At 37.2% G+C, this 22226-nt stretch overlaps 1 protein-coding gene across 1 annotated transcript; it reads left to right on the top strand.

Moving 5' to 3' along the window:
• Positions 1-1316: 1316 nt before the first annotated feature.
• Positions 1317-5203, top strand: LOC107821175 (non-specific phospholipase C1). The gene is made up of 3 exons (XM_016647594.2): positions 1317-2639; positions 3303-3479; positions 4603-5203. Exons 1-3 carry the CDS (start codon positions 1514-1516, stop codon positions 4923-4925), a joined length of 1626 nt encoding a protein of 541 aa, XP_016503080.2. The 5' UTR covers positions 1317-1513; the 3' UTR covers positions 4926-5203.
• Positions 5204-22226: the final 17023 nt, after the last annotated feature.

The following is a 22226-nucleotide window of genomic DNA, read 5'->3' as shown; positions in this document are numbered from 1 at the left end:
GTAGTAAAATATTATTCTATATTTCTTTTGTGTAGATTACTTATAAATGTGTGAAGATACTGTTAGTAATACAATGCCTTAGTATGAGTCATGGAGAAAGAGTTCGAGTGTCAATTTGATTGGTTGGTCAATTAAGTACTATTAGGTTTGTGTACCGAATATTTTATAAAACCATCAAACTTTCTATTCTATTAATTATTCTTTTTACTGCTTTGATAGGAGTTACACTCAAGTTGCGGATACACTATTAGTTCTTGAGCATGTTCAAATACATTCTATTTTTTGTGTACCTCAACTCAAACACTGTCATTCCTATTGCCTTAATTGTTCATCTACATATTCTAGATTCGTCAGGTCCACTATACCCCTTGCCTCAAAGGCGGATGCAACCTTATATAACCGGGTAACGTGCACTCATAAATTTTAAATTCATGTTTCGGCCCTGCCTTATCAAAGGCTAATCTTGCTCGTACACATGTCAAGATGGTTGGTGATACTAATTCAAGAGCCTATTCAATGGGCATGCTTTGATCTTGATGTTCCTATCCGGGAATTTCTTTTGTGACTAATTCTTTCTCAAATTACATATACCTATGGCTTGGAATATTAAATCATAACATGCTCCACTGCCAAGAAAATCATGATAGCCGATGAAGTGCACGATAAATATCGTCAAAGTGAAAAGTAGAGAAGAAACAACAAGTACTCCTAATCAAAATATGAAAAGATTTTTACATAGCAATTTTGAAGCAATTATTGAAAATTTTAATATTAAAGAATATTTGAACCAGTGATTGGCTTCAGGATATGAGCCAACGGTCAAATGAAAGCAGTTGATGCACGAAAAGCAGCTGCAACAGCTACATCACCAAAATTGATCAAACCTCTATAGTCACGGTAATTTTTGAATTACTTCAATCACTTCCAAGTCAAATGATACTTGTGAAAACCACCCTAATCAAGCAACTTTGCAATGCAAACAACAAACAGAAAAACCAAAAAACAAATTAGATTAAATTCAATGCAATCAAGGAGAGTTTATCAATTCAAGCAGTAATTTGACTGATGAATATAAAGAATGACATGTACCTACCAACAATTTATTTAGAAAAAACTCAAACAAATTCATCTATTTGTTTTATGGTTTAATTCTTTTGAATGCTGTCATTAAATTTATCTGCAGTATACATCTTTTATTATTATCTCTCTCCTCTTTTTTCCTTTGAACTAATTTGCGCATAGTTGGAAAGAAAAAAACAAAAACAAAGAAATACTGCCAAATTTCAGAACGGATATAACTTGGCTAAGACAAAAGTAGTACTGTGTCCCACAAAATTTTTGGTAAACCCACTATCAAATGAGGAGTACCAAATAATTCTCACCGGATATGCCATTTTCCATCAACACTACTACATATTATATATGTTTTTGACAATTCCACTTGACTATTCTTGCCGAAGCGGCACATATCCATTATTCATTATCATCCTTACCTGCCGTCGCCGGAACGGAAATGCGTCATCGGAAAATGCTTTTCCCGGCGACCCGCTTAACTTTATTCTTCTTAGTTTACCTCCTTTTATCCCCTTCCCTTTCCTCTTCCTTCCCCTTTCACAAGCGCAAGCATCACAAAATCGATGGACCCATCAAGACCCTTGTCGTTCTGGTCATGGAAAACCGCTCCTTTGATCACATCCTAGGTTGGCTTCACAAGACCCGACCCGATATCGACGGCCTGAACGGCTCTGAGTTTAACCGGGTCAATGCCTCCGACCCTTCTTCCCCGAAAATCTTTGTCTCCGATGATGCTGTCTTCGTTGACTCCGACCCGGGTCACTCCATTCAAGCTATTCGAGAGCAGATATTCGGGTCCAATGATTCTTCTGCTAACCCGGCTCCCATGAACGGGTTCGTGCAGCAGGCTCTCAATATGGGCGTCCCTGATATGGAGAAAACCGTGATGAGCGGGTTTAAACCGGAGTTGTTACCGGTTTACAGGGAGTTAGCGAATGAGTTCGGGGTGTTCGACCGGTGGTTCGCGTCGGTTCCGGCTTCAACTCAGCCGAACCGGTTTTATGTTCACTCGGCAACTTCTCACGGAGCTTCCAGCAATGTCCGCAAAGATTTAATCCATGGGTTCCCTCAAAAGACCATCTTCGATTCTTTAGACGAAAATGGCCTCTCTTTTGGAATTTATTACCAAAACATCCCAGCTACGTTTTTTTTCAAGTCACTGAGAAAACTCAAACACATTTTTAAGTTTCATGATTATGCATTGAAGTTCAAACTCCACGCTAAACTTGGGAAGCTACCAAATTACGTGGTGATTGAGCAGAGATACTTTGATATTAAACTTGACCCGGCTAATGATGACCATCCATCCCACGATGTAGCACTTGGACAGAAATTTGTGAAGGAGGTTTATGAGACTCTGAGGGCGAGTCCACAGTGGAAAGAAATGGCACTGTTGATTACGTATGATGAACATGGCGGGTTCTTTGATCATGTACCAACTCCGGTATCTGGGGTGCCTAATCCTGATGGGATTATAGGGCCTCCTCCATATTACTTCAGATTTGACCGCTTGGGTGTGCGTGTCCCTGCTTTCTTGATTTCCCCATGGATTGACAAAGGCACTGGTGAGTAGCTTTATATTGACTAATTACTTGTATTTCATTTCATTATCATTTAACTGTTTAAGGTACTTTTTGTGGTTGATATTTACTACTTATCATTTGATTAGGAGAAATATATGTGGTAAAGCTGGTGATAGGAATAGGACTCAGTGGGGTTGTTTTTTGCCAAAATAATTTACCGGCAGCTTTGAGATGAAAAATTTGTAAATTAACTAAGAAACTTTCTAGTCGTGGTATTGCTATATGCCTGCCGTTGAAGCTTATGAGTTATAACCATGTTGAACACAAAAGAGGTGCCATTACAACTTTACAAGAATTTCTTGCGCTAATGTTTGGTGTTGGCAGTTCAAAGAGTTTTTACTGCGCTAGACTTGAGCAACTTTAAGCCTGTTAGAGCGGCTGTGTGTATAATATACCTCAGGTTCTACTACTTGGCTTATTAAAATAAGAAATATTTCTGCAAGGCCATTAAAGTGAAATATTCTCCTGTTGAAATTAAATCGATGGTACATTAGATGCTAACGTCAAGTAACCTATGTGCTTGCAGAGGAAAAAATGTAATATATTCTTCTATGATAAGAAACTGGCGCATATATAATTTGCTTTCTTTGGTGAAGATGGATCAGAATTATCTTTAACCTTACCTTATCAATATGTTTGATGCAGTGATCCATGAAACAAACGGTCCAACCCCATCTTCACAATTTGAGCACTCTTCCATACCAGCAACTGTGAAAAAACTTTTTAATCTGAAGTCGAGTTTCTTAACCAAACGAGATGCATGGGCTGGGAGCTTTGAGAACTATTTCCGCATGCGTAAGACTCCCCGTGATGATTGTCCAGGTACAACTTCATCAAACCATGAACAATTATTTAGCGTATTTCCCAATTACTACATGCTTAATACTGAAAATTCTATGTTCATACAGACTAACTAATAGTCACTTAGACCGGAAAGTAAGGAGTTCCATGGAATATATATGGTTGTTTTTTAGATGTTGAATACTTTAGGAAACACTATACAGTAAAAATATATCTGCTAAAATTCTTCAAAAGCACATATAGTAAAGACTCTATTACTAAAACTTTATTCGTACTTTTAACGCGTTATGACTACTATTTCTAGTAAAAGCTGTTTCTTTCCTCAAACTTGTTATGATGCTAAGCAAACACAATTTTTTTTTTCTGGGTAAGCTGCTTTACACTTATGGAATACTATGGGCTCCCGCATGAACTCGTTTTCCCGACTTCAAGAGGGTGTTCTTTTAAGCTTTTTCCCACTTTAGCTACTGCAGGAGTTGTAGTTTCTCTTTCATCATTTAAATCAATGAGGTGTTTTCCATCTCTGGTATCGGTGAATGCTGCAGTTATCCTTTATTCAGGTGTGTGATATGGTAAAACTGATTTGATCTTTTACAGCTTTTAGAATGTCGGAGGAAGAAGAATGGGGTGCTGTATCTTTGATTATTTGTGAAAATTGCTTCAATGTGGGCTTGGGTTGTTGATAGAACAGATTGGATCTCTGATATAACCATCAGTTTGGATGAATTGAGTGGATCTATGATTTATACTTGTGTGGAGTTGCGTGAATAAAAACTTAATTGATGGTTAGAAAGGAATTACATTTGTTTAATTATTTTAGGTTTGCAACATACAATCCTGCACATGCAAGCCTAATTCTGTTTGCTAGGCCAAGTACATGGGGAAATACTTATAGTGATGGCAGGCTGTATGAAACTCGAAATGAGGACTCGTGCCTGCTCTAATACTATGTTGTAATATGTGAACCGTCATTGACAAACTTTAACGGTTACAAGGGGAATTGTTTTCGTTATTTATTATATGTTTGCAATAACTTAATACACATTTTTCTTTGGAGTCTCCTAATTCTTCAAATAAAACAAGAGCTTTATCACCCATTTACCTGGATAATCATAATGATTTGATCCGTATGATGTCTAAGCAGAGAAACTTCCTGAGGTGAAGACAAATCTAAGACCATGGGGACCAAGAGAAGATGTAAAACTCTCTGAATTTCAAATAGAAATGATCCAGCTTGCGTCACAGCTTAATGGTGATCATGTGCTCAAAAGCTACCCTGATATTGGACGGAACATGAATGTTGGTGAAGCTAATCGATACGTAGAGGATGCAGTCAATAGGTTCTTGGAAGCTGGAAGGGCTGCTCTAAGAGCTGGAGCAAATGAGTCTGCCATTGTTACAATGAAACCAGCCCTCACTAGCCGAGCATCAGAGGGAGGATTCAACAAGTACCTGGAAGCCTACTAATTTGGTTTATGGGTCTTGTAAGTACTGCCCTATTATATATGTATATATGTTATGTTGTATGTAATCCACGATCCTGCATAACGAACCACACTTGCCATCAATTGTCCTTCCAATGATAAATACATTATATTATAGTCTTGAAGAGCAATGCTCGTTAAAAAAATTAGGAAAGATTTTTCTTTTAAGTGTTGGACCGATTATTGTAATCACTTTTAGTAAACTCATTTTAGCCACATATATGTTCCCATGAATGCCCATCTTTTGCGCCTTCTTCGTTTTCTTTTCTTTTCTTACCAAAATAATTGCTGTTAGTTCCAAAGTTCCAACCATACAGTTTAGCTTGCGAACTGCAGTAGAACTAATGTTTTGTTTTTGTTTTCCCTAAAATGTTATACTACAGCAACAACAACCCAGTAGAATCTCACAAGTGAGGTCTGGGGAGGATAGAGTGTACGCATACCTTACCCTTATCCCGTAGGAGTAGAGAGGCAGGGAAGGGCAGAGTATATGCAAACCTTCCAATAATGCTATAAATAAAAAAAATTATTTTTAGAAGATTTGTGTAAAAGCTCCTTGTCTTTTTGAGCCGAGGGTCCCCGGAAACAACCTCTCTACTCCTTCGATGTCGGAGTAAGGTCTGCGTATACTCTACCCTTCCCAGACCCCACTTGTGGAATTCTACTGGGTTATTGTTGTTGTAAGCACTCCCTCGTTTAGTCGTTTATCTTGTATAGCCTCCATATCGTCTAATTTAGAAAATAAATTGCTAACTAGAATTCATACTTCAATTTAGTTGTGGCCAAAATGTCTTTTGAAATCGTAATTAAATTTTCTATAGCCTTGTATGCTTCAATCGGCTCGCTTTTCTAATTAATGGCAAATTTTATAAAGCTAAATTTTGTAGCCCTTGATATTACGGGCAAAATTATCTTTCTTTGGTGCTGGATGTTGAGATCCACCTTGATGATATGGGTCTTGAAGACACCGTAAAAGAAAATAATAAAGCATCAAATCAGGATCGTGCTAAATCGATGTTATTCCTTCAACCGGATTCAATAGCAGCTCCTGCACCCATTGGTTTTGCACCTTCTAACATCTTGAGCTCGGTATTGTACCTTAACCTCAGTACACTTCACACCCACCCAATCGTGAGAAAATGCGTCGTCAAGATGACGAGAATTTAAAAATTAAATATCTCACAGTCAAAGATCCACTTATATTGTGTAGTTATTTGAAAGATAGATACGACAACCTGAAATTGATTGTACTTCCACAAGCACGTCATGATTGGATCCATTTAAGAATATAAGATTTTAAATTTGTCAGTGAATATAATTCTTCTATGTTTTAGATGACCTCACAACTGAAATTGTTTGGAGATAAAAGTATTGGCTATGATATGCTTAAAAAATGCTCATCACTTTTTATGCTACGGACATGCTCCTGCAGTAACAATATCGAGAGATGTGGTTCAAAAAATATTCTGAACGGATTTTACAAGAAGTTTTACACCTTCTTGTTGATGAACGATATAATACGTTGTTGATGAAAAATCATGAAAGTCGACCTACAAGTTCAACTCCATTCCCAAAAGTGAATGACATGAATTTTCATCAATCTGAGCATGAAAAATACCATGACTCTACTCGAGGTCGTGGACGTGGTCGTGGAAAAAATACTAATTATGGTGAACATGATACATTAAAGAAAGCCCCCTCACCATCAGTAGTTGAAAAAGATGGGTAAAAAGCATGAAACTGTGCGGAAAAAGGATTAACACTACTAGAAATCCGGAAAAAAGCGACCAAAATTTGGCGACCAAAATTGGTCTGTGGGAAAAAGCGACCAAAGTTGGTCGCTAAACTAGCGAAAATAATAAAATAAATAAAAGAAACAAACCTTGGTCGCTACTTGGTTGCTATATTAGTCAAAATGTTGACTGGACTGGTCAGACTTTCTTGGTCAAATATTTACTGAGATTAGTGACCAATGTTGGTCGCTAAAGTGGGACTCACCTACAAAATTTTAATAATTATATTATTATTTTAAAAAAATTATAAAATATAAATATATATAATATAAAAATGGCGACCAACGTTGGTCGCTACTTAAAGGGTAGGCAGATACCGACCAACTTTGGTCGCTTAAATGGGGCCCAGTTATACAATTTTAATAATTATATTATTAATTTAAATATTATATGAAATATAATTAAATCTGATTTAAATATAGCGACCAACTTTGGTCGCTAAACTAAATTCTTGAATAAATAGCGACCAAAGTTGGTCTCTATTCAGGTCAACAATGGTCAAAATTAAAAATCACTTTTGTATTTACTATCTAAATAATATAACTATAAGCCGTTAATACTTTTGTAATACAAGGGATGAATAGTACTATGAATCGTGCGTGTCTCTCTCTCTCTCTTTCTCTCTCTCTATATATATAAAATATATACTTACGCTATATTATGCACTGAGTATAAGTCTATTAGGTAATATTATATCGAATATAGCTTACATATATAATATATATACTTACGCTATACTATGCACTAAGTATAAGTGTATTAGGTAATACTGTATCGAATATAGCTTATATATATACTTACGCTATACTATGCACTAAGTATAAGTGTATTAGGTAATACTGTATCGAATATAGCTTATATATATATAATATATATACTTACGCTATACTATGCACTAAGTATAAGTGTATTAGGTAATACTGTATCGAATATAGCTTATATATATACTATATATACTTACGCTATACTATGCACTAAGTATAAGTGTATTAGGTAGTATTATATCGAATATAACTTATGTAAGACTGTATCGAATATAGCTTATATATATATATATATATACTTACCCTATACTATGCACTGAGTATAAGTGTATTAAGTAGTACTGTATCGAATATAGCTTATATATATATAATATATATATATACTTACGCTATACTATGCACTGCGTATAAGTGTATTAGGTCATACTGTATCGAATATAGCTTATATATATACAATATATATATATATATATATATATATATATATATATATATATACTTACGCTATACTATGCACTAAGTATAATTTTAAATTGAATTAAGAGTAATATAATTTTTTTAGAAATAGCGACCAACTTTGGTCGCTATTTCTAAAAATTCAAAACTGATTTACCTACCAAAATAGCGACCAACTGTGGTCGCTATTTTTAATTCCAGAGTGTCAAAACCGGGATCCCCTCCCATTCTTTCTAAAAATTTCCCAAAATCTCTCTTTTCTCTCTCACACTCAACCCCCCTTCCAACTCCCAGCACCAGATGCCCCACCCACGCCACCAACGACCACCGCCCAGCTGCCGTCGCCCCGTCGCCGTCGCCTATGCCGCCGCTGCATCTCTCTCCTTCTCCACCTCCTAAAAATTCTAGGTTATAATTACAATTTATATCTTTTGTGTAAGCTTATAATGTTTTGTTTATTAGCTATGAATTAGTTTCAAATGACTAGTGTTTCAATTGATTATTTAACATTGTATTTTATAGAAACCTAGGGTTTAGGTTGTATTTATCATTATTTAACATTTTATAAAAATCTAGGGTTTATAGAAATTTAGGATATAAATTGAAACTTTTAGGATATGAGTTGAATTTTTAGGATATGAATTGAAACTTTTAGGATATGAGTTGAATTTTTGGGATATAAATAGAAATTTTAGGATATGACTTGAACTTTTGTGGATATGAATTGAACCTTTAGGATATAAATTGAACTTTTAGTTTATGTTTAAACTCTTAGGATAAGAATTGATGAACTTTTAGTTTTTAGGTTTTGTTCTTGTGAATTGAACTTGTACGATATAAATTGAAGCTTTTATGTATGACTTGAACTTTTTACGATATGAGTTGAAACTTTTAGGATATGAGTTGAACTTTTAGGAAATAAATTGAACATTTAGGATATGTATTGAACCTTTAGGATACGACTTGAAGTTTTAGTTTATGTTTAAACTCGTAAGATATGAATATAACTTTTAGTTTTTAGGTTTTGTTCTTGTGAATTGAACTTGTAGGATATAAATTGAAGCTTTTAGGATATGAGTTGAATTTTTAGGATATGAATTGAAACTTTTAGGATATGAGTTGAACTTTTAGGAAATAAATTGAACCTTTAGCATATGTATTGAACCTTTAGGATATGACTTGAACTTTTAGTTTATGTTTAAACTCGTAGGATATGAATATAACTTTTAGTTTTTAGGTTTTGTTCTTGTGAATTGAAACTTTTAGGATATGAGTTGCTTTTGTAGGATATAAATAGAAATTTTAGGATATGACTTGAACTTTTGTGGATATGAATTGAACCGTTAGGATATAAATTGAACTTTTAGTTTATGTTTAAATTCGTTGAATAAGAATTGATGAACTTTTAGTTTGTACGTTTTGTTCTTGTGAATTGAACTTGTACGATATAAATTGAAGCTTTTATGTATGACTTGAAGTTTTTACGATATGAGTTGAAACTTTTAGGATATGAGTTGAACTTTTAGGAAATAAATTGAACCTTTAGGATATGTATTGAACCTTTATGATATGACTTGAAGTTTTAGTTTATGTTTAAACTCGTAAGATATGAATATAACTTTTAGTTTTTAGGTTTTGTTCTTGTGAATTGAACTTGTAGGATATAAATTGAAGCTTTTATGTATGACTTGAACTTTTTAGGATATGAATTAAAACTTTTAGGATATGAGTTGAACTTTTAGGAAATAAATTGAACCTTTAGCATATGTATTGAACCTTTAGGATATGACTTGAACTTTTAGTTTATGTTTGATATGAATATAACTTTTAGTTTTTAGGTTTTGTTCTTGTGAATTGAACTTGTAGGATATAAATTGAAACTTTTAGGATATGAGTTGAATTTTTAGGATATAAATAGAATTTTTAGGTTATGACTTGAACTTTTGTGGATATGAATTAAACCTTTAGGATATAAAATGAACTTTTAGTTTATGTTTATACTCGTAGGATAAGAATTGATGAACTTTTAGTTTTTAGGTTTTGTTCTTGTGAATTGAACTTGTACGATATAAATTGAAATTTTACGATATGACTTGAACTTTTTACGATATGAGTTGAACCTTTAGGATATGACTTGAACTTTTGTGGATATGAATTGAAGGTTTAGGATATGAATTGAACTTTTAGTTTATGTTTTGGAATTTTAGATTGCCGGAGGATTATTAGAAGAGGTTGATGACGTTATTAGACATGTAATAGAACTTCCACCAAGAATAACTAAGACACAGTACCTGGCAAAGTGTGACTTTAATTGTTCTTCTCAGTAGCGACAATGATGATGAGAAGACAATGGCATGTGTTTCAAATAGTGATGGTGTAGGTAGGAATTTAGTATTTTCTAAGTAGATAAAAGAAGAGCTTATAGAGTAATTCTGTACTTCATTTTCCATGAGGAAAAGAAGTTTAATTGAGAGTGACAAGGTTGATGAAGACGGAATGTGTTCCGTTGGTCATGGCAGTTCCCATAGAATGGGGATCATAAGACTCTATGATGACAGAGATTATAGGAAGTTTTGTTCTAAATTTTCTTTCAAGTCTGATCCGTACAAGCTTAATGTGATATTGGTGATATTTCTTCGGATTCAGACAATGATTTGACCGACAAAAGTATGGAAATGCTCTTAAAAAGAATTAAAGGTAAAATCTTTTCAGCATCCTTCTCTACCAAGAAAAACATTTTACCTTTAATTCTTTTTAAGAGCATTTCCATACTTTTGTCGGTCAAATCATTGTCTGAATCCGAAGAAATATCACCAATATCATATTAAGCTTGTACGGATCAGACTTGGAAGAAAGTTTAGAACAAAACTTCCTATAATCTTTGTCATCATAGAGTCTTATGATCCCCGCTTTATGGGAACTGCTATGACCAACGGAAAACATTCCGTCTTCATCAACGTTGTCACTATTAATCAAACTTCTTTTCCTCTTGGAAAGTGAAGTAGAGAATTCCTCTATAACCTTTTTTATCTACTTAGGAAATGTTAAATCCTATCTATACCATCACTATTTTGAAACACATGTCGTTGCCTTCTCATTATCATTGTAGCTATAGAAATCAACAATTGATCAAAGACACACCCTGTCAGGTACTGTATCCAAGTTATTCTCTGTATCCAAGTTCATCCCGAGTAATAGTACCACGAGGATAATCACCAAAGCCACCAGACAGCTTTATGATGCCAATGAAGCAAGATGAGATATTCAATAAAACTCGTATTGTAAAGAAGAAGAAAGAGACTGGTTCAGAAAGGAGGGTCGAGCCTCGACTATATACATGTAAGTTTTTTACTTTTCATTAAGTATTTTGATTTACTTTTATATAAATTTTGAAATACTAATTCAATATATATAATTTTTCATATAGGTTCGCTTCACATGCAACTGACGTGGGGGAATTCATACGCAGTCAACCACCTAATGAATCGGGCGAGACAATCCAACTTTCGGACGAGGATGCTGAAAGAATACTCCTTGAGTACTTTATATACTTTGAACTAGACAAAAAAATTTAGTTCTATTGTGTTAGTTCTTTTTAGTTCGAATGGGCTTGTAATAAGCGTTAACTTAGTTTTGTTAGCTTAATGTGTTAGTTCTATTGATTGTTGCTTTTAATTGTTGTTGTTGTTGTTGCTGGCATAAAATGCCTGTTTAGGATGTTTGGTAAGCTGACAGGTGGTGTAGCTGCCAAAACAGGCAGTTTCTGGCAAAAATATACCAAGAAAAGCAACCAACTTTGGTCTCTATTTGGTCGCATTTCACTATAAAAAAAAAAATTCTGGGCAATAGCGACCAACCTTGGTCGCTACCTGCCCAGATTTCTATTAAAAAAAATACAATTTCTGGAAATATAGCGACCAATGTTGGTCGCTTATCTTTAAAAAAAATTAAATTCTTGAATTTAGCGACCAACTTTGGTCTCTATTGTCCATATTTTAAAATATAATATTTGGATTAGAGACCAAAGTTGGTCGCTTTCTAATGATTAATGATAAATTAAAAACAACGTATTTCATATGTAGAGACCAACTTTGGTCGCCAAATTTAAATTATTAAATTAATATAGCGACCAAAGTTGGTCACTAAAGTCAAAATCAGAATATTTAGTCCTTTTACCTTAGAGACCAAAATTGGTCGCTAATTAGCGACCAACTTTGGTCCTTAAAATAAAGGAACCAGCAATATTGCGACCAGGCATGTTTGGTCGCTTTTAGGCCTATAAGCGACCAACTTTGGTCGCTTTTTATCGGATTTCTAGGAGTGTAAAAAAATCCTTGCTATCGATGTGAAAAAAAAGGGCACTAATCGCGTACCTGTCGTCTACCTCAACATCTGGTTGATTTTTATCATCAATCACTTCAAGATAAAGAGATAAATATTGAAGCAAATTTTACTCCTGAATGTCAATTTGATTGCATGCATTAAGACGTAGCTTATTTCTTAGGGCAACCTGAAGGAAGTATAAATAATATAATATATAATGGGTCAAGAAACTTACATGTTTTAATTTTCGATCGTCTGTATGTACGTAAAGTAAGTTATACTTTATTTTGGTAATGATACGCAATATAATGTTGGTTTTCTTTATGTATTTGAAGAGTATCTCGCAAATATGTCAAAGACCAATTCCGAAGATACTTGTTTAATTGATAGTGCAGAAACACATGCTATTCAAAGATGACAAATATTTTTTGTATTTGCTTCAAGGAAATGCAAAATGTTAGTATAATTTCTGGCAATGCAAATTTGATTGAAGGATTCAGAAAAGTCAGTATATTTTTGATAAGGGAACAAAAATTATTATTAATAATGCATTGTTCTCCTCCATGTCTCAAAGAAACTTGTTGAGTTTTAAAAAGATTCGCTGAAATAGAAATCATATTGAGACAATGGATGAAATAAATATCGTTATATTACACAGATTGTCTCTGGCTAGAAATATGTTTTGGGAAAGCTACTAGATTTATCTTTTAGCTTCTATTGTACAAAGGTTATGTCACGACCCAAAATTTCGCCGAGCCGTGATGACACCTAAACTTATCCGCTAGGTAAGACAAACAGTATAAGTCACTACTATAATGCAGAATCATCAATATTATTAATAAAACTGCGAAAGAGTTCAATACAACTATTTCGAGGACTGATAGTACAAGTCATGAGTCACTATGATTTAGATTTATAAAGCTGCTAAAAGAAAAAAATACAACATCTATTTGAAGGTTACATAAATAGAAAAAGGTCCTAATATACCATGGACAAATGGTAGCTTGAATCTGGGACGCAACTACAACTTCAATGCATCCCTTCGTCATCTACGTCAGCTCAGCTCCAAGAAACTGCACACAAGGTGCAGAAGTGCAGTATAATACAATCTACCACATGTACTCAGTAAGTATCTTGACTAACCTCAGAGAAATAGTGAGGAGATTTTTAAGTCAAAAGATACCCACTTTGCAAAACATATACAACTCAATAATTAGTATATTACATAGAAAAAATTCCAGAAAGACAGTAACAAAATAAAAAATATTAACAGTAAAGGTGCAAAACTGGGATAAGGTACTAAAAGCTCTACCAATTAGACATGTTCCACAAATACAACCTGCACCAACCCCGCTCACAAAGAGGTATGCACCATATAATATGTGTGCTCAATAATCACACATGACTGTAAACCTGTGCCCAACATGATCCGATTCCGCATCAATTGTCAAATAACACGTTCAAGAGAACTTTTCAAGTTCTGTATCAATTATCGAATAACACGTTCAACAAAACTTTTCAAGAATCAAATATATCAATGCACGATGATAACTTCCTTATCACATTAATCCAATATGCTACTAACAAATCAATAAAATATGAGATATCAACTCCATATAGATAAATTCATATTGACAATCGAATCATCAAATAATGAGAGATGTATAGATTAGCATGTTATATGCAATGCAACAAAACATATAAAAATATATGACACACATAAAGAAGTCACATGCACATTCAAGAATGTCACTCTCGTACCACCACATAAATATAAACAATAAAATAGCCTCCATGCCATCACATAACATGCCCACAATGCCACCCTTAATTTTTCGTATGTGCACATAATAATAAAAATGCCTCTTTAGTTTTTCACATGCGCATATCATCACCTTTATTTTGCCATATGGGCAACCCGAGAACTCTCCCACACGTACAACACCAGACACAATCGCATGGCAAAGACTTCGTGCTGACACCCCCCCTCTCCCTGTCAATCTACTCAACATATCCACATGTACCACAGTATTATCGCAATTGCACGACAAAAATCTCGTACCACAATCAGAGCATTGCAATATAATAAATTGTTATCGAGAGGCATATCCTCATAACTCATCAATAAAGTGCACAAGGACATGATAAAATTTACCCCAAGTATGAATACCCATGGAACATGTATATACGCATTTCACCTTATATATACATCATCCCTGCATGTAGAAAATAATACCAATTATGAAAAATTCTCTCAACAAAAGCTTGGCAAGATGCTTACCTCAAACAAGTCAAATCAATAATCTAAACATGCATTCCTACGCAAATTGACCTCCGAACGACTTGAATCTATCCAAAAACAAATCAATAATATCAAACAAAGCCATAAGAAATAACCTCAAACAATAAAGATTCAATATAAATAAACAAAGTCAACCAAAAAGTCAACCTGGGCTGACACCCCAGAACCCGACAAAACTCATAAATTCTGAACGTCCATTCCAATATGAGCCCAAATATACAAGTTTCATCCACAACCAACTGCAAATCGGGGTTTATCTCTATTTTTCACATTAGAAAAGTTTTGTCAAAACCCTCAAAAATACACTTTCTTATATTTAAATAAAAAATTCTTTGTTTGTTTTCTTTTAATATTCCTTGATTTAGAACCAAAATCAATGATAGATTCATGTAATAATCATAAATTTGAGTTAGGTTTTCTTACTCCAATGAAGTAGATGAAAACTCCCTCAAAAATTGCCTCTTCCCGAGCTCCAAATCTTTATGAAAAAATTAACTAAATACCAAAATAAGTAAAAAATATGCAGTAGCTATCCCATGCCGAATCAAATTCTAGATGATCCCAAAACTCATATTTTATAAGCCCAATAATCCCTGAGAGATTACATCCAAGATAGCCTTTTGAATCACCAAATTTAACCTTAAAATAAGGGTGATATGGTGTTTTGATATTTTAAAGGTAGTCTAAAAATATTAGGGACATAACTTGTATTTTCAGAATTGTTGCACTAGAAAATCAGCAATTGTAAATCTTAGTTTTAGCAGCCAAAACTCATTCAGAACCTCTGGGATACAAACTATATATGCATTTCAATCATAAAATACGCTACGAACCTGCTCTCGCACTCAAAACACCGAAAAGAGATCATCTTTGTCACGACCCTAAACCCAAACTCGGTCATGATGGCGCCTCTCGTGAAGACAAGGCCAGCCGACACAACACCCAATTAATTTTAAACAATTAAAATAATACAATTTAAGTCATTAACATGATTAAATCCCAAAACAAATAGTGAAACAGTACAATTTGCAAAACAAACACAGCCTGACATCAGGGTGTCACTAGTCATGAGCATCTAAACATGTGTCTAAGAGTCTGAAAGACTTTGTACAGTTTATTACAGAACTAGAAACAAAAAGTAAGTTAGGAGGGAGAAACACTGGGCTGCGAACGCCGAGCAGCTACCTAGTGGACTCCGAATAGCCTGTTGAGAGCAATCAACCCTCACTGGCGGGACCTGAAGCTCCTGAATCTGCACACGGGGTACAGGGAATAAAGTAAGTACTCCAACTCAGTGAGTAATAAAAATTAATGAAGACTGAGCGATAAGAAAACATGTAAAACACAACAATATGCTATAAAGAGGGAGAGTAAAACCAATAAAATGCAATAAAACAGTGAAATCTTATAAAAACACCTTAGTTCAGTATAAGCTTCTTTAAAACACCTTTTTAGCAGTTAAACAAGTAATTGAAAAGCAACAAGAACAGATAAACGCATGAAATCTGCCCCTCAGGCACAATGTCAACAAAATCAGCCCCTCAGACAATAACATAGAATAACACCAGCCCCTCGGGCTATTTCACATATCACACTGGGTACCCGCGCTCACTGGGAGTGTACAGACTCCGGAAGGGGCCCCTTACGGCCCAAGCACAATATCAGGTCATCTCGTGGCATAATAAATAGGCTCTTGGCCTCATATCAAGCCACCTCGTGGCGTACAACTCAGGCCCTCGGCCTCATAATCATAATCAGTACAACACTGCTGCGGCTTGCAGCCCGATCCCATAATAATTCTCACAACACATGCCCTCAGCCCTACTCAGTCAGAAATCTCTAAAAGCCACTCGGGCACAGTAAAATATGATACTCAACCCAAAATATCATTTAAAGTATTAAAATAGAGTAAACATGGTTGAGTTATGAAAATAGTATAATATAGCATGACTGAGTAAAGATATAAAATAAAAACAGTGAGTAAATAGTAGTAAAAATCCCCTAAGGGTCCAAATAGGTGGCACGAGGCTCAAATATGGCATTTAGCCCAAAACACGATGATAACAACCAGTTTTCAATCAAATACGCAATAAAATAGTCATTCGGGATGGACTACGTCTCAATCCCTAATAGTGCACGACCCTACGCTCGTCATCTAGCGTGTGCGTCACCTCAATATAGCACAACAATGTGGAATCCGGGGTTTCATATCCTCAGAACAACATTTACAATCATTACTCACCTCTATCCGGTCCGAACTGTAGCCCGCGATGCCTTTGCCTCTCGAATCGGCCTCCGGATGCTCCAAATCTAACCAAAATCAGTGCAAAACCATCAAAATATGCTAAAGGAACAAAGCTCACTCAAAAGAAATCAAATTACAACACAAATCCCAAAATTGGCCAAATTCGACCCCTGGGCCCACGTCTCGGATCTTGATTAAAATTACATCAATAGACTCCTTATCATTCCCCAAGTTCATTCATATCAAAATCACCAAAATCCAACCACAAATGATCCCTCAAATCCCTAATTTTAGGTCTCCAATTACAAGCCCTAGTTCTTCAATATTTAGGCTTAAATTCAACAATTTCCGTGATTAATTCGGTAGAAATCACATTAGAATCGAGTATTAATTCCATAAATCTTACCTCCAAGAATTCCCTCTTCAATCCTCTTCAAAAAGCTTCAAAATCGCCCAAAATGGAGGAACTTAGGCTAAAAATCGCAGAAATGAGCTTTTAAAACATTCTGGCCTGACATTTCATTCCTTCTTCGCGAACGCGGTCAAGGCCTCGCGTTCGCGAAGCACAACCTGACGTTTACCACATTTTCCTTCTTCGCGAACGCATCTCCCCTCTCGCGAACGCGAAGGCTCAGCTCCACAACCCATCGCGAACGCGGCTCCCCTCTCGCGAATGCGTAGCTCAATGACCCCAGCCCTTCGCGAATGCGGGATCTCCTTCGCGAATGCGAAGGCCAAAAATCATGCCTCACATCTCGACCCTTTGCGAACGCGAGGGACCACTCGCGAACGCGAAGGCCAAAAGCCTGCAACAATTGAAGCCAAAAATCTGCAACTTCTCAACTATGCATTTTGGTCCGTTTAACCACCCGAAACTCACCCGAGGCTCTCGGGACCTCAACCAAATATGTCAACATATCCCATAACATCATTCAAACTTGTTCCATCCTTCGGAACTCTCAAAACAACATCAAAAACATCAAATTTGCATCGGATTCAAGCCTAAGAATTCCAAAATCTTCCAAATTCCGCTTTCGATCAAAAAGTTTACCAAACCTTGTCCGAATGACGTAAAATTTTGCACACACATCCCAAATGACACAACGGACCTACTGCAACTTCCAGAAATTCCATTCCGACCCCTATATCAAAATATCACCTATCAACCGGAAAACGCTAAAATTTCAATTTCGCCAATTCAAGCCTAAATCTACTCTATACCTCCAAAACATATTTCGATCATGCTCCTAAGTCCCAAATCACCTCTCGAAGCTATCCGAACCATCGGAACTCACATCCGAGCTCTGTAACACATAAGTCAATATCCGGTTGACTTTTCCAACTTAAGCTTACTCAAAAGAGACTAAGTATCTCAAACCTTATGAAAACCTCTCTGAACCCGAGCCAACCAACCCAATAACACAAAATACAACTGAACAAGGCAATAAGAAGAAGAAATAGGGGAAACGGAGTGGTAACTCATGAAACGACCGGCTGGGTCGTTACATCCTCCCCCTCTTAAACAAACGCTCGTCCTCGAACGTGTCAAGAAACATACCTGAAGCCTCAAACAGGTGAGGATATCTGCTCTACATCTCCTGCTTGGTCTCCAGGTAGCCTCCTCCATGGGCCGACCTCACTACTGCACTTTCACTGAAGCTATATCCTTTGACCTCAACTTTCGAACCTGATGCTCCAAAATAGCTTCTGGCTCCATATCAAAAGTCAAATCATCATCTGACTGAACCGTGCTGAAATCCAGAACATGAGATGGATCCCAATATACTTTCGGATCATAAAAACATGAAATACCGGATGCACACTCGACAAGCTGGGTGGAAAAGCAAGCTCATACGCCACCTCCCCAATCCTCCTAAGCACCTCAAAAGGCCCAATGAACCGAGGACACAATTTACGTTTCTTCCCAAATCTCATAACACCCTTCATGGGCGAAACCTTCAACAGAACCTTCTCACCAATCATGTAGGACACATCCCAAACCTTCCTGTCAGCATAACTCTTTTGTCTCGACTGCGCTGTACGAAGCCTCTCCTGAATTACATTCACCTTTTCTAAAGCATCTTGCACCAAGTCTTTCCCCAATAGCCTAGCCTCACCCGACTCAAATCAACCAACTAGAGATCTACACTGCCTCCCATACAAAGCCTCATATGGAGCCATCTGAATACTCGACTGGTAGCTGTTGTTATAAGCAAACTCTGCGAGCGGTATAAACTGATCCCATGACCATCCGAAATCAATAACACAAGCACACAATATGTCCTCTAATATCTGAATAGTGTGCTTGGACTGCCCTTCTATCTGAGGGTGTAAAGCTGTGCTCAACTCAGCCTGAGTACCCAACTCTCGCTGCACAGACCTCCAAAACTACGAAGTAAACTGAGTGCGCCTATCTAAAATGATGGAAACCAGGACACCATGCAAACAAACAATCTCCCGGATATAGATCTCTGCCAACCGCTCTGAAGAATAGGTAGGACACATAGGAATGAAGTGCGTGGACTTTGTCAGCTGATCCACAATCACCAAAATAGCATCAAACTTATTCAAAGTCTGTGGGAGCCCATCTACAAAGTCCATGGTGATCTGCTCCCACTTCCACTCTGGAATATACATCTGCTAAAGCAAGCCACCCGGTCTCTGATACTCATATTTCACCTGCTGACAATTGAGACACCGAGCTACAAATCCCACAATGTCCTTCTTCATTCTCCTCCACCAATAATATTGTCTCACATCCTGATACATCTTTGTGGCACCCGGATAAATGGAATACCGTGAGCTATGGGCCTCCTCCAGAATCAACTCCCGAAGCCCATCTACATTGGGCACACATATCTGGCCCTACATCTTCAACACCCCATCATTACCAATAGTCACATATCTGACATCATCGTACTGAACTCTATCCTTAAGGACAAGTAAATGAGGATCATCATACTGGCGCTCTGTGATGTGATCATATAAGGAAGGCCGAGAAGTCACACAAGCCAATACCCGACTGGGCTCCGAAATATCTAACCTCACGAATCGATTGGCCAAGGCCTGAACATAAACTGCAAGAGGCCTCTCCCCAACTGGAATATATGTCAAACTTCCCATACTCACCGCCTTTCCACTCAAGGCATCGGCCACGCATTGGCCTTCCCGGGATGGTACAAAATAGTAATATCATAATCCTTTAGCAACTTCAACCATCTTCGCTGCCTCAAATTGAGATCCCTCTGCTTGAACAAGTGCTGGAGGCTATGATGATCAGTAAACACCTCACAAGACACACCATACAAATAATGCCTCCAAATCTTCAACGCGTGAACAATGGCAGCCAACTCCAAATCATGAATAGGGTAGTTCTTCTCATGGGGCTTCAACTGACGAGAAACATAAGCAATAACTCTACCCTCCTGCATCAATACACACCCAATACCAACTCTCGAAGCATCACAATACACGGTATATGAATCTAAAGCTGATGGCAAAACTAATGCTGGAGCTGTGGTCAAGGAAGTCTTGAGCTTCTGAAAGCTCTCCTCACACTCATCCGACCACCTGAATAGAGCACCCTTTTGAGTCAACTTGGTTAAGGGCGATGCGATAGATGAGAACCCCTAGACAAACCAGTAGTAATAACCTGCCAAAACAAGAAAGCTGCGAATTTCTGTGGCTGAGGACGGTCTGGGCCAACTCTGAACTGCCTCTATCTTCTTCGGATCAACCTGAATACCCTCGCTGGACACCACGTGCCCCACGAAAGCCACTGAACTGATCTAAAACTCACACTTGGAGAACTTTGCATAAAGCTTCTCCTCTCTCAATATCTGCAACACAACTCTCAAATGCTCCGCGTGCTCCTCCTAACTACGCGAATACACCAGAATATCATCAATAAAAACTATGACGAACGAGTCGAGATAAGGCTGGAACACACTGTTCATCAAATGCATGAACGTTGTTGGGGCATTGGTTAGCCCAAAAGACATCACCAAGAATTCATAATGACCATATCGGGTCCTAAAAGGTGTCTTAAGAATATCCGAGTCCCTGATCTTCAATTTGTGATAACCTGAACGAAGATCAATCTTAGAGAACACTCTCGCTCCTTGAAGCTGGTCAAACCAATTATCGATACGAGGTAAAGGATACTTGTTTTTGATTGTTACTTTGTTCAACTGCCTATAATCAATGCACATCCTCATAGAACCATCCTTCTTCTTTACAAATAGAACAGGTGCACCCCAAGGCGAACACTAGGCCGAATGAACCCCTTATCAAGGAGTTCCTGAAGCTGCTCCTTTAATTCCTTCAACTCTGCTGGTGCCATAAGATACGGTGGAAGAGAGATGGGCTGAGTGCCCGGCACTAGATCAATACCAAAATCAATATCCCTATCCGGTAGCATGCCCAACTATTTTACAGGAAACATATCGGGAAAATCCCTCACAACTGGAACAAAATCAATACTGGGAGTCTCTCCACCGACATCCCTCACAAAGGCTAAGTAAGAAATACAACCCTTCCCAACCATACGCTGGGTCTTCAAGAATGAAATCACCCTACTGGGAACATAATCAGTCAAACCTCGGCACTCAATCTGTGGCACACCTGGCATAGCCAATGCCACTATCTTAGCATGACAGTCCAAAATAGCATGACACAGAGATAACCAATCCATGCCCAATATAACATCGAAGTATACCATACATAATAATAATAGATCCACTCGAGTCTCCAGACCCCAATAGTCACCATATATGACCAGTACATACGGTCTACAACAACAGTGTCGCATACCGGAGTAGATACATGAAAAAATGAAACAAGAGACTCACGGGGCGTATCCAAATAACGAGTAAAGTATGATGACACATAAGAATAAGTGAAACCGGGATCAAATAATACAGAGGCATCTTTGTGGTAGACTGAGACAATACATGTGATCTAACATCAGAAGCAATAGCATCGGGTCTAGCTGGAAGTGCATAGAAACGGGCCTGACCGCCACCTGATCGACCTCCCCCTCTAGGGCGACCCCTAGCTAACTAACCTCCACCCCTAGCTGGCTGGTGGGTGGTGGTAAAGTAACTGGCGCTGAAGCCGATGGCTGACTCCTCTACTAAGATGAACCCGTAAGACGACGAGGACACTGCCTCCACATATGACCCATATCTCCACACTCATAGCAACTATTGAGTGCTGGAGACGGGGACTAAATGGAACCCCTAGCACCGGAATGACTAGCAGATGCACCCGGCATAGAAGAGCCCTGAACTGATAGAGCACGAGATGAACTTTGAGCTAAAAGGGCACTAAGTGATGACTGTCCCTAATGATAACTGTGAGAACCATGACCCAATGACACCCCACAATAACCCGAGTGAGC

This window comes from Nicotiana tabacum, chromosome 10 (genome assembly GCF_000715075.1).
Source record: "Nicotiana tabacum cultivar K326 chromosome 10, ASM71507v2, whole genome shotgun sequence".
Lineage (NCBI taxonomy): Eukaryota > Viridiplantae > Streptophyta > Magnoliopsida > Solanales > Solanaceae > Nicotiana > Nicotiana tabacum.
Note: the sequence above shows the minus strand (reverse complement) of the source record. Positions and strands in the feature narration are given on the sequence as shown.